Source organism: Cyanistes caeruleus, unplaced genomic scaffold (genome assembly GCF_971803275.1).
Source record: "Cyanistes caeruleus unplaced genomic scaffold, bCyaCae1.hap1.1 HAP1_SCAFFOLD_11, whole genome shotgun sequence".
NCBI classification, from domain to species: domain Eukaryota; kingdom Metazoa; phylum Chordata; class Aves; order Passeriformes; family Paridae; genus Cyanistes; species Cyanistes caeruleus.
In genome coordinates this window covers 369,655-383,108 of record NW_028255883.1, presented here as the reverse complement: position 1 = coordinate 383,108, position 13,454 = coordinate 369,655, and the positions used below count along the sequence as shown (strand labels likewise).

The 13,454-nt window shown below is 52.2% G+C and overlaps 2 protein-coding genes and 1 long non-coding RNA gene across 4 annotated transcripts in view; all 3 read right to left on the bottom strand.

Annotated features, from left to right (window-relative positions):
- The window catches only part of LOC147647287 (serine/threonine-protein kinase pim-1-like), a 66,745-nt gene extending 54,378 nt beyond the window's left edge, over positions 1–12,367 (bottom strand). Inside the window, exon 1 of one of the 2 annotated variants that reach the window (XM_086872298.1) lies at positions 11,567–12,367. In XM_086872298.1, the coding sequence (XP_086728424.1) occupies positions 11,567–12,118 (552 nt within the window). In that variant the 5' untranslated portion in view covers positions 12,119–12,367. The remainder of the gene's footprint in view (positions 1–11,566) is intronic. The other variant, XM_086872300.1, reaches the window with a different exon arrangement.
- Positions 1–13,454, bottom strand: part of LOC147647286 (uncharacterized) — a 245,522-nt gene that overhangs the window by 220,720 nt on the left and 11,348 nt on the right. The gene's annotated exons all lie outside the window — the stretch shown is intronic.
- On the bottom strand, positions 9,271–11,175 carry LOC147647288 (serine/threonine-protein kinase pim-1-like). The gene is made up of 4 exons (XM_086872302.1): positions 10,817–11,175; positions 10,085–10,261; positions 9,689–9,836; positions 9,271–9,505 (listed from the first exon to the last, which is right to left on the bottom strand). Exons 1-3 carry the CDS (start codon positions 11,070–11,072, stop codon positions 9,730–9,732), a joined length of 540 nt encoding a protein of 179 aa, XP_086728428.1. The 5' UTR covers positions 11,073–11,175; the 3' UTR covers positions 9,271–9,505; positions 9,689–9,729.

Here is a 13,454-nt window from a genome sequence, read left to right as displayed (position 1 = left end):
AAAGACCTCTGAGCTCATCCAGTCCAGCCAGTCACCCAGCAGTGTCAAGCCCAGCACTAAAGCTCATCCCTGAAGTGCCAAGGTCTGAACAACAGGCCCTGAGTGAGGCCTGAACAACAGGCCCTGAGCCAAAGGTGACCTGTGGATGAACCTTCCAGCCAAAGGTTATCTGTGTATCTGCTCATTACTGAACTATGCATGGTCATTAGCAGTGGGATAGATGTATCCAGTCGTTAGTGAAGCGTTGATTGAGGTTTCTATGTTTAGAAGTCAGACAAGGCCATGAAATCCAACATCTGGCCTTGTTTGGGGTGTATGGTCAGAGTCAACTGCCTTGGTTCCTCCTTGAGGCCTGGCCAGGCTTTGGCAGGGACCCAAGAGGAGGATGAAACCAGATGTTCCCACCGCAGAAGTGCTGTCAGTTTGTTTATTCAGCACTATCAGGGCTGGGCCCTCTCACAGCAGGGTTGGAGGCTCAGCTGTGGCTGGAGGCCCCTGCAGGAATTCCCAGTGTCTGGAGTGGCTCTCCAGCCCTTGGCTGTGACAGCTTCTCCAGCTGATGTGTGGATGTGGGGATGGCAAAGTCTGAGGGGAACAGGTGCTGGATCTTTGTTAATCACTGCAGGCAATCTTTGGCAGTGATGATTGGGTGCATTGCTGAGCAGCTCCTTTTGTGATCCTTTGCTGCTTGGAGCTGCAGTAAATGACACTGATTCCTTCAGGTGGTGTTTGTGTTTCTGGGGCTGACCCTGCTGCCCACTGGTAGAACAAAATTGGTGAAGTCTGACCAGAGCACAACAAAATGTCACTTTTTAAATGTGAATGTAAGGAATCAGTCCCGTCTGTAATTCTCAGATGGGAAGCCCTTCCCTAGAGTTTGCTGGCTCTGGAGTGGGCTGAGGTCAGAGCACCGTGTGAACAGTGGGGCAGTGGGTTAAAAGAGGCTGAAGCGCTGGATGTCTTAAAATGCATCCAAAAATTGCATATGGAAAAGGGCTTGTGGGATTGAGAAGATGAGGATGGATTTTGTTAATGGCACATTGGAAGAAGGAACAAGTGTTTTTGGAATGCTCCCACATGAAGGTCCAGAAGAAGGTTTTAGTCTTGAGCTCAGGTTTGTTTCTGCAAGTGAAATAATAATAATAATAATAATAATAATAATAATAATAATAATAATAATAATAATAATGATGATGATGATGAAATATAATACAGTAATTAACATAATACTATAATATAACACAAAAATATATATTTCTATATATATATCTAAGAATAGATAGTGTGAAATAATGCTGAAAATACTAACTTGTTAGCTTTGGCTGCTCACTGTAACACTAAATATCCTACAAAAAAAGACTGGCCAAGACCCAAATGTCAGTACAATATACTTTGCAAATTGTATAGAAGGAATAAAGAGGAAAGGGATGAAATTGGCTGTTCTTATAGGGTTTGCTTATGCTATGATGTGGAATGCTTTGTCTATTCCTGTGAAAAAACAGTGATTAAGATTGCTGGGTTTTTCATGTATCACAATATCCACAAGCTGCAGGATTGGTTGAACAGGTGAAGGGACTGTTAAAAAAGAAGTTGAAAAAATGAGGAGAGATAGGAACTTGTCCTGGTGGAGAACCCATCTCCCAGATGTGCTCCATGCCCTTAACAATGGGCCCACTGGGAAATGGAAACCCCTGGGTGTGCATGGCTGCACCCAATTTGCAAACACAGCCATGGACAGTGAGACTTGGACTGCCTGGGAAATTGTTCTGGCTGTGATGGCCCCTGCCAGGGCCACCCCAGAGGCTGCAGGGCTGGACCTTCATGCACTGGAATTCATTAGGAGAAATCAGAAGCAAATGAGAGTTAACAATACTGAAACAGGAATTCACATTCCTCCTGGACACTTTGGTTTGGTAACTGCTCACTGGAGCTTGGCCTTGCAGAGGGTTCATGTCATGGGAAGAGGAATTGATGCAGATTATCAAGGAGAAATGAAAATAATTCTGTAAAAAAATGAACAAGATTGGATTATTCAACCCCATGACAGGGTAGCACAAATATTGATATTACAGTTTAAAAATGATTGTGGAAAAAGGTCATCCACCTCCAGTCAGCACTGACTGTAGAGATAAAATGTTTGGATGCACCAGTCCTAATAATTGGGCCAGAATGTGGGTCCAGAGGTCCAAATGGCCCTCCTGAGCCAGCTGAAGGAACAGCTCTGGGCAAAGACATCACGGTTTGAATCCTGAGACCTGGGCAGGAACAATGGGGATATGTCCCTGCAGCCAAGTGTTCTCTGCCAGAACAAGTCCATGGGATGGGGTATTGTTTTACAGATCCTGCCAGACCAAATCTCCCTGTTTGCCCCAACAGCCCCTTTGGAAAATGCGCTGATCCACGGGGCTCCATGGGAAGGCTGATGTGACACTGAGGGACTTCCACACCAATTCCAGCCAGGAGCCTGGGTGCCCCTCAGGGACTGGGACCTGGCTCCTCTCCAGCCAAAGGGAAAAGGACCCCAGCAAGCCTTGTTAGCCACAGACAGCGCTGTAAAGCTGAACAGCAAAGGACCTTGGGGGCATTATTCTGGAATTAAAAAGGTGTCATCTCCATGGACAACAGAATTATTGTTCCTAACGTGAATGAGAGTGAGGAAAAGGAATGAGCAAGTATGTGATGGTAAAGCACAGAAATCCTTACACATTGTGGCCTCCAAGTAGAACAGGGTTTGGTTTGTCCTGAAGGGAGATCTCAGTGAATCCTGTAAAAGTGATAATTGCATTCCTGTGTTCCACAGCACAGTTTTCTCTAAGTGTCCCTGCACTGGCTCCGTTACGAGTCAGAGCCCATTGACAGAGTTCTGGCCACCCCACAGGGTGGGCCCTCCAAGGGAACCCCATTCCTCCCAACATTGGTTGACACATACCCAGCAATTAGTTACATTGAGTAGTTTGGCTACTTGGATCTTTAAATTTTCAAAATAGTTTTGATGACTAATGCCTTGATAAAACTCCAGAGGTGTTTCTGGCAAACAAAGATTCTGGCTGACTCTCAAGATACAACTTACAGACATCAGTAGTGCTTTAGTGACAAGGTTACTCATTCTTTTTCCTCACTCTCATTCACATTAGGAACAATAATTCTGTTGTCCATGGAGATGACAACTTTTTAATTCCAGAATAATGCCCCCAAGGTCCTTTGCTGTTCAGCTTTACAGTGCTGTCTGTGGCTAACAAGGCTTGCAAATGGTGTTGTCTTTGCCCAGAGCTGTTCCTTCAGCTGGCTCAGGAGGGCCATTTGGCCTCTGCACTCACACTCTGGGTCCTTTATTAGGACTGGTGCATCCAAACCTTTTATCTCCACTAACAGTGCTGATTGGAGGTGGATGTCCATTTTTTACAGTTGTTTTTAAAACTGCAATACCAGTATTTGTGCTACCCTGTCATGGGGTTGAATAATCCAATCTTGTTCATTATTTTTACAGAATTATTTTAATTTCTCCTTGATAATCTGCATCAATTCTTCCTCCCATGGCATGAACAATTTGCAAGGCCAAGCTCCAGTGAGCAGTTACCAAACCAAAGTGTCCAGGAGGAATGTGAATTCCTGTTTCAGTATTGTTAACTCTCATTTGCTTCTGATTTCTCCTAATGAATTCCAGTGCATGAAGGTCCAGCCCTGCAGCCTCTGGGGTGGCCCTGGCAGGGGCCATCACAGCCAGAACAATTTCCCAGGCAGTCCAAGTCTCACTGTCCATGGCTGTGTTTGCAAATTGGGTGCAGCCATGCACACCCAGGGGTTTCCATTTCCCAGTGGGCCCATTGTTAAGGGCATGGAGCACATCTGGGAGATGGGTTCTCCACCAGGACAAGTTCCTATCTCTCCTCATTTTTTCAACTTCTTTTTTAACAGTCCCTTCACCTGTTCAACCAATCCTGCAGCTTGTGGATATTGTGATACATGAAAAACCCAGCAATCTTAATCACTGTTTTTTCACAGGAATAGACAAAGCATTCCACATCATAGCATAAGCAAACCCTATAAGAACAGCCAATTTCATCCCTTTCCTCTTTATTCCTTCTATACAATTTGCAAAGTATATTGTACTGACATTTGGGTCTTGGCCAGTCTTTTTTTGTAGGATATTTAGTGTTACAGTGAGCAGCCAAAGCTAACAAGTTAGTATTTTCAGCATTATTTCACACTATCTATTCTTAGATATATATATAGAAATATATATTTTTGTGTTATATTATAGTATTATGTTAATTACTGTATTATATTTCATCATCATCATCATCATTATTATTATTATTATTATTATTATTATTATTATTATTATTATTATTATTATTTCACTTGCAGAAACAAACCTGAGCTCAAGACTAAAACCTTCTTCTGGACCTTCATGTGGGAGCATTCCAAAAACACTTGTTCCTTCTTCCAATGTGCCATTAACAAAATCCATCCTCATCTTCTCAATCCCACAAGCCCTTTTCCATATGCAATTTTTGGATGCATTTTAAGACATCCAGCGCTTCAGCCTCTTTTAACCCACTGCCCCACTGTTCACACGGTGCTCTGACCTCAGCCCACTCCAGAGCCAGCAAACTCTAGGGAAGGGCTTCCCATCTGAGAATTACAGACGGGACTGATTCCTTACATTCACATTTAAAAAGTGACATTTTGTTGTGCTCTGGTCAGACTTCACCAATTTTGTTCTACCAGTGGGCAGCAGGGTCAGCCCCAGAAACACAAACACCACCTGAAGGAATCAGTGTCATTTACTGCAGCTCCAAGCAGCAAAGGATCACAAAAGGAGCTGCTCAGCAATGCACCCAATCATCACTGCCAAAGATTGCCTGCAGTGATTAACAAAGATCCAGCACCTGTTCCCCTCAGACTTTGCCATCCCCACATCCACACATCAGCTGGAGAAGCTGTCACAGCCAAGGGCTGGAGAGCCACTCCAGACACTGGGAATTCCTGCAGGGGCCTCCAGCCACAGCTGAGCCTCCAACCCTGCTGTGAGAGGGCCCAGCCCTGATAGTGCTGAATAAACAAACTGACAGCACTTCTGCGGTGGGAACATCTGGTTTCATCCTCCTCTTGGGTCCCTGCCAAAGCCTGGCCAGGCCTCAAGGAGGAACCAAGGCAGTTGACTCTGACCATACACCCCAAACAAGGCCAGATGTTGGATTTCATGGCCTTGTCTGACTTCTAAACATAGAAACCTCAATCAACGCTTCACTAACGACTGGATACATCTATCCCACTGCTAATGACCATGCATAGTTCAGTAATGAGCAGATACACAGATAACCTTTGGCTGGAAGGTTCATCCACAGGTCACCTTTGGCTCAGGGCCTGTTGTTCAGGCCTCACTCAGGGCCTGTTGTTCAGACCTTGGCACTTCAGGGATGAGCTTTAGTGCTGGGCTTGACACTGCTGGGTGACTGGCTGGACTGGATGAGCTCAGAGGTCTTTCCCAGCAGCAAGGATTCTATAATTCCAGGACTCCATATGCTGCATTCACCTAGGTCCATTACTTAACAGCATTACTTTGGTCCAAAAGCCCCCTCTTGCTCAGCTCTTGTGGCCTGAGGCTTCAGCTCCTTCAGCTCCTGCTGCTCAGCTGCTCACACTGAAGGAGACCACTCGGAGAGAAGAATACACTTCATCCAATTCCTTCTGGAACACGGAGAGGGGACGTGTAAAAACAGGAGCATTGTTTGGTGTGGCCTCCTCTCTGCCATCCACACCTTTCAGCGCTTTGAACCACACAAGAGCTTTCTCCAAGAGTGCAATGAAGCAGCTGCTCCTGCTCCCAGCTCTGGCTCTTCCCAGTCTCTGACCCTGCCTGGTTTTGTCCCTCTTGCTGTGCCCTCTGTTCCCCCAGGGCTCGGTGGCTGCTGCCCAGGACTGTGGCACTGGCACAGATCAAGAGGTCGAGCCCCTCCTTTCTGTGCCCTTGGAGCTGCCTGGTCACAGCAGCCCTTTCCATCTGCAAGCTCCACATGGAGAGGGAGTCCCCAGCTCTGTTCTTGGCACAACCTGCAGGAGCCCAGGGCTGCCATCTCAAGTCCCTGCTGGCACTGAGGGCTCCCAGGTGCCTCAGGCTGCTGTGACACCGCTGCACAGGCAGGGAAGAGTGGCTAGGGCTGTGCTGAAAGTCGGTTCCATCTGCTGCTGCTGCTGGGGTGGGAGGGCATTTGTCCAGCCCTGCCCCAGACTGAGGGATCAGATCCAGGCACTGCTGCTGCTCCCTCGGGACCAGCCCCAGTTTGGTTGTTGCTGGCAGTGCCAGCAGAAGCCGTGGCTGGAGCAGCAGGTGCTGACAGTGGCCCAAGGCCTGAGACTGGAGGGGTCCCTGGGCTGGGGCTGGGAGGGAGCTGCCCCTTGTTCTCCCTCTGCCTCACACAGAGCTGGGCCAGGCACAAGTGGGGCAGCAGAGCCAACAGGGAGCCTGCGAGTCTCTTCCAGCCGTGCCTGCTCAGAGTTTGGCCTTGGAGCTCCAGGTGGGCAAAGGCAGCTGCTCTGCTCCCTCTGCGTGTGCCCGTGTTCAGCACTGCTGCTCCATCAGTCTGTGCCCAGCAACGGGGAAAAGCCTCAGCCCTGCAGGGCGGGGAGCTGCCGGGCTCTGCCTGAGCAGCTCAGCCAGCGCAAAGGGAGCTGCTCCACACGGGAACCAGGAGCAAAGGGCTCCTTTTCCAGGACATGTTTTCTGTAGAAAAACAAACAAACAAACAAACAAACCAACAAACACGAAAAAAACATGAAAGATAAAAATTACTCGCAAACGTGTAGTGAAAAGTCTTCTATAACTCTGGAGTAAGAAAGAGGTAACTGATCCTGCGAAAAAGAGAACTCAGCTTTGATTTTAGTTCCTTAGTTTGTACACGTGCTAGTGGAAAGGATCCATTAGCTGCCTTCCTTTACAGATTTGATGGATGTTTTCCAATGTTAAGATATTTTACACTGCAGTTAAAGGAACAGGAAATTGAAATACATGTTCTTCATGACTGTGTCTTGAGTGTCAAAATTTTGCAGTTTGAAACTTGCACCTAAAGCATTGCAAATGGAAGTGATAAATCCCAATGGACTGAGTGAATGCAGCTTTTCCTATGCGATGTGCAGCACTCCAAGGACTTCCTCAGTGGGGCTGTGGGTGCTTGGAGCTTTGTCCTGTGCCACTCCAGGATGTCATGAAATGGGACTTCACCTGCCACCAGCCCAGGTCACGCTCTGCCACCAGCCCAGCTCCTTGGACCTTGTGTCCCCAAAGAAGACACAAGGTGTTTCTGCTGCTCCACCTTTGCACAGATCCACAGAGAGCTGGGATTATCCCAAGTCTCGTGTCTCCATTGTGCCATATTCCTAAAGAACCAGCAGCCCATCCCGACGAATATGGTGAGTTATGTGGATGGTTGTCAGCTCCCTTTCCTGCCTAGAAATCCTGAAACTGCTTCTAAATGCTGTTCCCTTCAGTTCTTGGACACCTACTCACACAGAGGTGAAGAAAAAATCCCCTGGCCATGGCTTACAAGGTGAGTTATGCCAAAGTTAGAGCTCTGTGGGAAATCTCTATCCATCCCTATCCTTTTAATATATCTATACATGGGGGTGTGCATGGATGTGTCTTGTATGGAAAGGAAGGAGTGTGCAAACAACGTGACTGACGCTTTCACCCTCTGTGTTCATTCCATACTCATGGGTACAAAGATATTATGGAAACCTTTGCAAAGACAGACCTTCTGTCCATGGATACAAAGACATCCCAGAGCCCCTGGCACTGACAGACCCTTCTGTCCATGGATACAGAGACATCCAAGGGCCCCTGTCACTGACAGACATTGCTGCTCTTCAGCCAGTGACAGGATGAGTCCCTGAGCCTGGGGCTTGGCCTTCCTTGTGGTGAGGGGCATCAAGGAAGGCTGCAGTGTGATGGAGATTGTGATGGGCTGGGAACTCACTGGGGGAAAGAAGGGAGCAGTTGTGTAGTAAAAGGCAGGTGGGGGAGAGAACTGTTCAGAGAAGGGATGAGCTACAGCTTGAGAAAGCTGAAGAATGACATTTGGGGTCATCCCAGATTGATGTCATTTCAGAAGTTATGGAACAAGTTTAATTTTTGGGGGATGTCATGTTTTCCTTTGGAGGTGTACACTCTGCAGACTTGAGCTGCATTGCCAAAATGCTCAAGTCTCTGCTGGAGGTCACATCGTTTCTTCTTTGGCTGATCCCGGCCCGGTGCTGAGCCCAGCAGAGCCCTGGCAGAGCCCAGAGCAGCCTCAGCATCCGCAGAGCCCGGCTGCAAGGAGAGAAACCAGAAACCGCCCGTCAGCTCAAGGCTCCTGTCCCCTTGTCCCAGCCAGCCACGGTGCCCAGGCCATGCTGGCCGTGCTCAGCGCTGAGCCCAAAGCTGCCCATCACTGCTGCCTTTGGGAGCAGAGCAGGAGGGCAGGACATGTGCCCAGCCTGCAGCCAGCCACAGCAGATCCAGCCCCTCAGCAGCTGCCCAGAGCGGGATGCTCCTGTGCCCGCTGCCATCTCCCAAAAGCTCTTGTCCCACCCATGCCAAGGAGATGAGGACCCACCTCACACCATCTGCTGCCAGAAGAAAAGCTGGTCCCAAACGATGTCCTCAGCCTTCTCCAAGGGCACGGCCCATCCACACCACGGCTGGTCCCAAGCACTTCCCGATCCAGACTGGACCCCACCTAGAATTCTTCCTTTAGGAAAACAAACAACAAATTAATGAAAATAGGTTACAGACAAAAAGGGGAAAGAAGAAAAAAGGTAAAAAATCTTATGTCTGTCAGGAGTTTGAGGAAGGCCCAACCCCTCCATTCTAGGGAAAAACCCACCCACGGGTGAGGGAAGCCCATGCTTTCTCCCTTCCCCCCTGCACTGTCCCCCAAAATCACGTTGATCCCAAAGCAAAGCAGGGGAGTGGAGCAGCCCAAGCCCTTCCTTGCCTGCACAGCAAAGCAGCCGTGCTCAGGTTCTGGAGTCCCACCTGTGCTCCTGCCATGGGGGTTTGTTTGTGTTGGGCTGGCTGCCCCAGCCCCAGCCTGGGGCACGGAGGGTGCTGGGGGCTGTTGGCAGGACCAGGAGCCCACTCCCATTTTGTAACCACCCCAGCCCACACCCCCAGCCCTGCCAAAAACCAGCTGGGCAGCCACTGAAGAATCAGTTGCATCCACCCCAGCAAAGGGGAAACCTTTGGTTCCCGGCCAATGCACAAATCTGGGAGCATCCCCCTGGGTCTGGACTTACCTGAAAATTCTCTGTGGAGCCTGGCTTTCAAGAAGGTGCCAGAATCAAAGTCCATCATCGCCAGCTGCCGCTGGCCAGGTCGAGGAAGAGGTTGTCATCCTTGCTGTTGTCCTCCATGTCCCCAGCAGCAGCAGCAGCAGCCCCACCTGGTGCAGCTTCTCCAGGGGCTCCTTCTTCCCTGGGGTGACACCAGGCTGTCAGGGTTCTGCCCAGGGCCCGGCTGTCACTGAACCAGGACAAGCAAAACCAGCTCAGATGGCGGCCACCAGTGCTGGGCAGAGCAGCTCAGCTCCAGCACAAGGGCTGCGTGTTCTCACTCAATGAGCCCTGTGCAGTGACACAGGCAGGACAAAGAAGTTTGGGTTTCTTTGCTTCTGATTGCCAGGGTATGTGTGGAGCTGTAACTTACCAGGTCCCTGCATCACTGTGCCCGTGGCTCTCTCCCTTCTTCTATGGCTGATGAATATCCTGCATCCAGGGATCACAGGACAGGTCTTCTAATGAGGGCCTGTCCAAGTAGTGCAGGGATAAACACCGCCTGATCAGAACTTGGCAATCTGGGGAGAGAAACCACAAACCACTGGTCAGTTGGAGAAGGCTCCTGTCTGCTTTGCCCCACTATACCCATGCCCAGGCCACGCTGGATGTGCCCAGAGCTGGGCCTAAACTTTCCCATCAATTCTCTGTTTTGGAGGAGAGCAGGACATGTGCCACCTCCTCAGCAGCTGCCAGAGCGGGATGCTCACGAGCCCGCTGCTGTCTCCCAACACTGGTGTTCCCCCCGTGCCCAGAGATGAGGATCCACCTTGGGAGAGCCGTTGTGGCAGCGGGAGCTGGGCCCAGCTGATGTTCCAGCCCCTCCTGAAAGGGTGCTTCCCGCAGACCATCTCATGCAGCAGGATGCCCAGGGTCCAGACGGTTGCTGCCTCGCCATAGTACCACCTGAAGTTGGTCCACTCCGGGGGTCTGTATGATCGTGTTCCTATGGAATAGGGATGGAGCTCATCAGGGGGATGCTGCTGCTCCCAGAGCCTGAGCCCAGCATCCCTGGGCATGTGGGGCTGCCCCAGTGGCACACGGGGTGACCTGCTGCCCTCTCGCCAGCACCTGGCACTTGTGTACAAACCCAGGGTTGGAAAAGAAGGCACTGGTGCTGGAAGAGGGCAGCAGAAACCCTGGCAAGGCCCGACCATGACACACAAAGGAAAAACCCGCTCACAGTGCTGGGGAAAAACCATACCCACATCCTCCCTGCTGGCATTGCCCAAAAAATATTATGAACCAAGGCAAAGCAGGGAAGCACAGCAGTCCAAGCCCATTCTCACCTGCACACCAAACCAGCTGGTGCACAGGTCCTGGCTCCCCCTCTCTGCTACCCCCACCCACAGGGGATTTTGTCAGGCTGGCTGCCCCAGCCCCAGCCCCAGTCCTGGGAGAATCCCTGCTGCCACACCCTGGTTGGGCCCTGAGATGTTGGGCCAGGAAATGTTGGGCCAGGAGATGCCGGGACCAGGAGCCTACTCCTGGGTGGGCTCACCTGCAAACTGAGTGTAGGCTGTGTCCTGCAGGTAGGTGCCACAGCCGAAGTCAATCAATTTTGCCTGCCCGGTGTCCAGGTCAACCAGGATGTTCTCCGGTTTTATGTCTCTGTGCAGGACCCCGCAGCTGGTGCAGTGCTGCACGGCCTCCAGCACCTGCCGGAAAAGCTCCCGCGCCTCTTCCTCTGACAGGAACCTCCGTGCCCGAATGAAATGCCGCAGGTCCTGACACCGCTCTGGGCGCTCCAGTACCATCACGATGGTGTTGGGGAGCTCAAACCAATCCAGCAGCTGCACCACACCGGGGAAGCCTGTGGACACCTTGTCCAGCAGCACTATCTCCAGTGGTGCGCTGGTGCCGTCGGGCTGCGGGAGGAGCACGGTGCCGTCAGTGGGGCTGAGCCCGTGCCAGGGCTCGGGGAGCCCTCAGCCAGCCCGGGATGCTCTGTGCCCTCCGCTGGCCCCACGCCCGCCCTCCCTCCAGGTGTCCTGGTGGCTCCCACCCTGCCGGGCCCCGGCTCATCCCCGCCCGGCACGCCCCGGCTTCTGCCGCTGGCCCCGCTCACTCACCAGCTCGCCCCAGTGCCGGACGCGGTTCCGTGGCACCTTTTTGATGGCCACCTGCAAGCCAAAGGGAGCAGCGGATTCAGCTCGCCGCCTACCGTGTCCAGCCCCATCCTCCTCCGCCGCCCCCTTCTCCTCCTCCGCCCTCTCCTCCTCCTCCGCCCGCCGCTGGCCCCTCTGCTCACCGGGGCGCCATCCGAGAGCCGAGTGGCCGAGAAAACCCTGCCGAAGCCGCCGCGCCCCAGCAGCGAGCCGATCCTGTAGCGCTGCTGCAGGGCCTCCTGCGCCTTCCCTGGGGAAGAGACGCGGCCGTCAGCGCTCGGCCCGGGGCCAGGAACGGCCCCCGAGCGCTCCCCGACCTCCCCGGGCCGAGCATCCGCAGGCGTCCGCTCCTTGGAACGCGACAGCGGCGGCTCGGGGCCAGCGGCCGCGCTGCCGAGCGGCGGAGCTCGGGCCGGGGAAGCCGCAGCGGAGGCGGCGGCAACGGCTGCACCGCCTGTGTCCTCCGCGGGCCCCGGGAGGAGCCGGGGCAAGGGCCGGGACCAGGGCCAGGGCCGGGGCAGGGCTCGGAGCAGGCGGAGCCAAAGGGCGGCGATACCGCCCCAGCCCCAGGCACTGAGGCCCGCCCAGAAGCGCCAGCGCCAGCTCGGCCAGAGCCGGGCGGAGGCGAGAGCGAGGCGGGACGCCCGGGGCCGGCGCCGGGGCCGGGGCCGGGGCCAGGGGCGGGCCGGGGGCATGTCCCGGGCGGGCAAGGGGAGAGGGAAACTGGGAGAGGAGGGGAACACAGAGAAAGGGAGATCGGGAATGGGTGAGGGACCGCGGGAGAGAGGGTGGAACAGTGGGAGAGGGAGAGGAGAAGATAAAGAGGGGCGAAAATGTCGCTTCTTTCGCTCTTTTTTCTCTTTGCGCTGCCGCCGCCGCCGCTGCTGCTGCTGCTGCCGCTGCTGCCGCTGCAACTGAAGCACCGGGGCCGTTTGTCCCCGGGGCCGTTTGTCCGTTGCCCGCTCGGCCCCGCGCCGAGCCCCGCGCTCCCCGGGCAGCCCCTGAGCCTGGCCAAACACGGGAACTTTACCGTGTTGAGCCAAGAGCCAGAGTCTTGATTCCTGCACAGGGGCACAGCAATGCCCTTGGCTGCTGCTGTGCCTTGTCCCTGCTGAGCGTCAGACACTGTCCGAGCACATTCCCTGAATGCAGAATTTGTACCTGACCCAAGCACTGCACTTGTGTCTCCAGCATTGCTTTCCAAGAAAAACAGGGGAAGGCAAACTGGGTGTAGCTCATGGTATTTTACAATGTCTAAAACTTGCCAAGTGATGGATCTTAGAGGTGAGATCCATTTGCAATGAATGGGATGGAGAAACAGTGCAAGATGGAAAAGGGAAACATAAAAATAAATAGAGAAAAATAGAGAAAAACATACTGGTAGTTTCTTTTGGTTTTATTTTCATTTCTTAAAAAAGCTGTTTCAATTTTCCCAGAATCTTCTCCACAGTCCTGTCTGTTCTTTCCAAAAACGTGACCTGGAGAACGAGGTGCAGCTCCTGTCTCAAGATGTGCCCCCAGCTGCAGCTTCTCTTGGCTTCCCACACTGTGCGTGCAGCACAACTCTTGCAGCAAAGCAGGACAAATTATCTGAAGAACTTGACAACTTGTTCTTGCTTTTCCTTGTGGACAGGGGAGTTGTGCCATTGGTACGGTTTGCATTGTTACTCTTCTACCCAAAGAAAACATGATGAGCTGCCAGGAATTGTTGGGGAATACAAGCCTGGCTGAATGTGGAGAAAGAATCTCCAGAGCCTGCAGCCAGCAGTGGAGAGCTCATCATTCCAATAGCCCCATGGACACCTTGAAAGTGATCTGGAACTTGAAAATGGGCTGACAGAGGGAGTTTGTTTGTGTGTTCAGTGTAGATGATTCTACATCTCTTGCACTGGTACAAATCAAGAGCACAATCAGTTGTTGATAAGCACTAGAACATGATAAGCTGGACCACTGAGTAGATGAAAGAAGGCCAAAAGGATAAATGCAGGGAATGACTTGGTGAACTTTGTCTGTTAAGAAGGGTCATTTTTT

What these genes read in the sequence shown, in the direction of transcription:
- LOC147647288 (XM_086872302.1), bottom strand. Translation starts at nt 11,072, where the DNA reads ATGGTACTGGAGCGCCCAGAGCGGTGTCAGGACCTGCGGCATTTCATT. An exon ending in AGCCTACACTCAGTTTGCAG is followed by an intron (nt 10,262 to 10,816) that starts GTGAGCCCACCC and finishes CCTATTCCATAG; the next exon opens with GAACACGATCATACAGACCC. An exon ending in GCCACAACGGCTCTCCCAAG is followed by an intron (nt 9,837 to 10,084) that starts GTGGATCCTCAT and finishes TTCTCTCCCCAG; the next exon opens with ATTGCCAAGTTCTGATCAGG.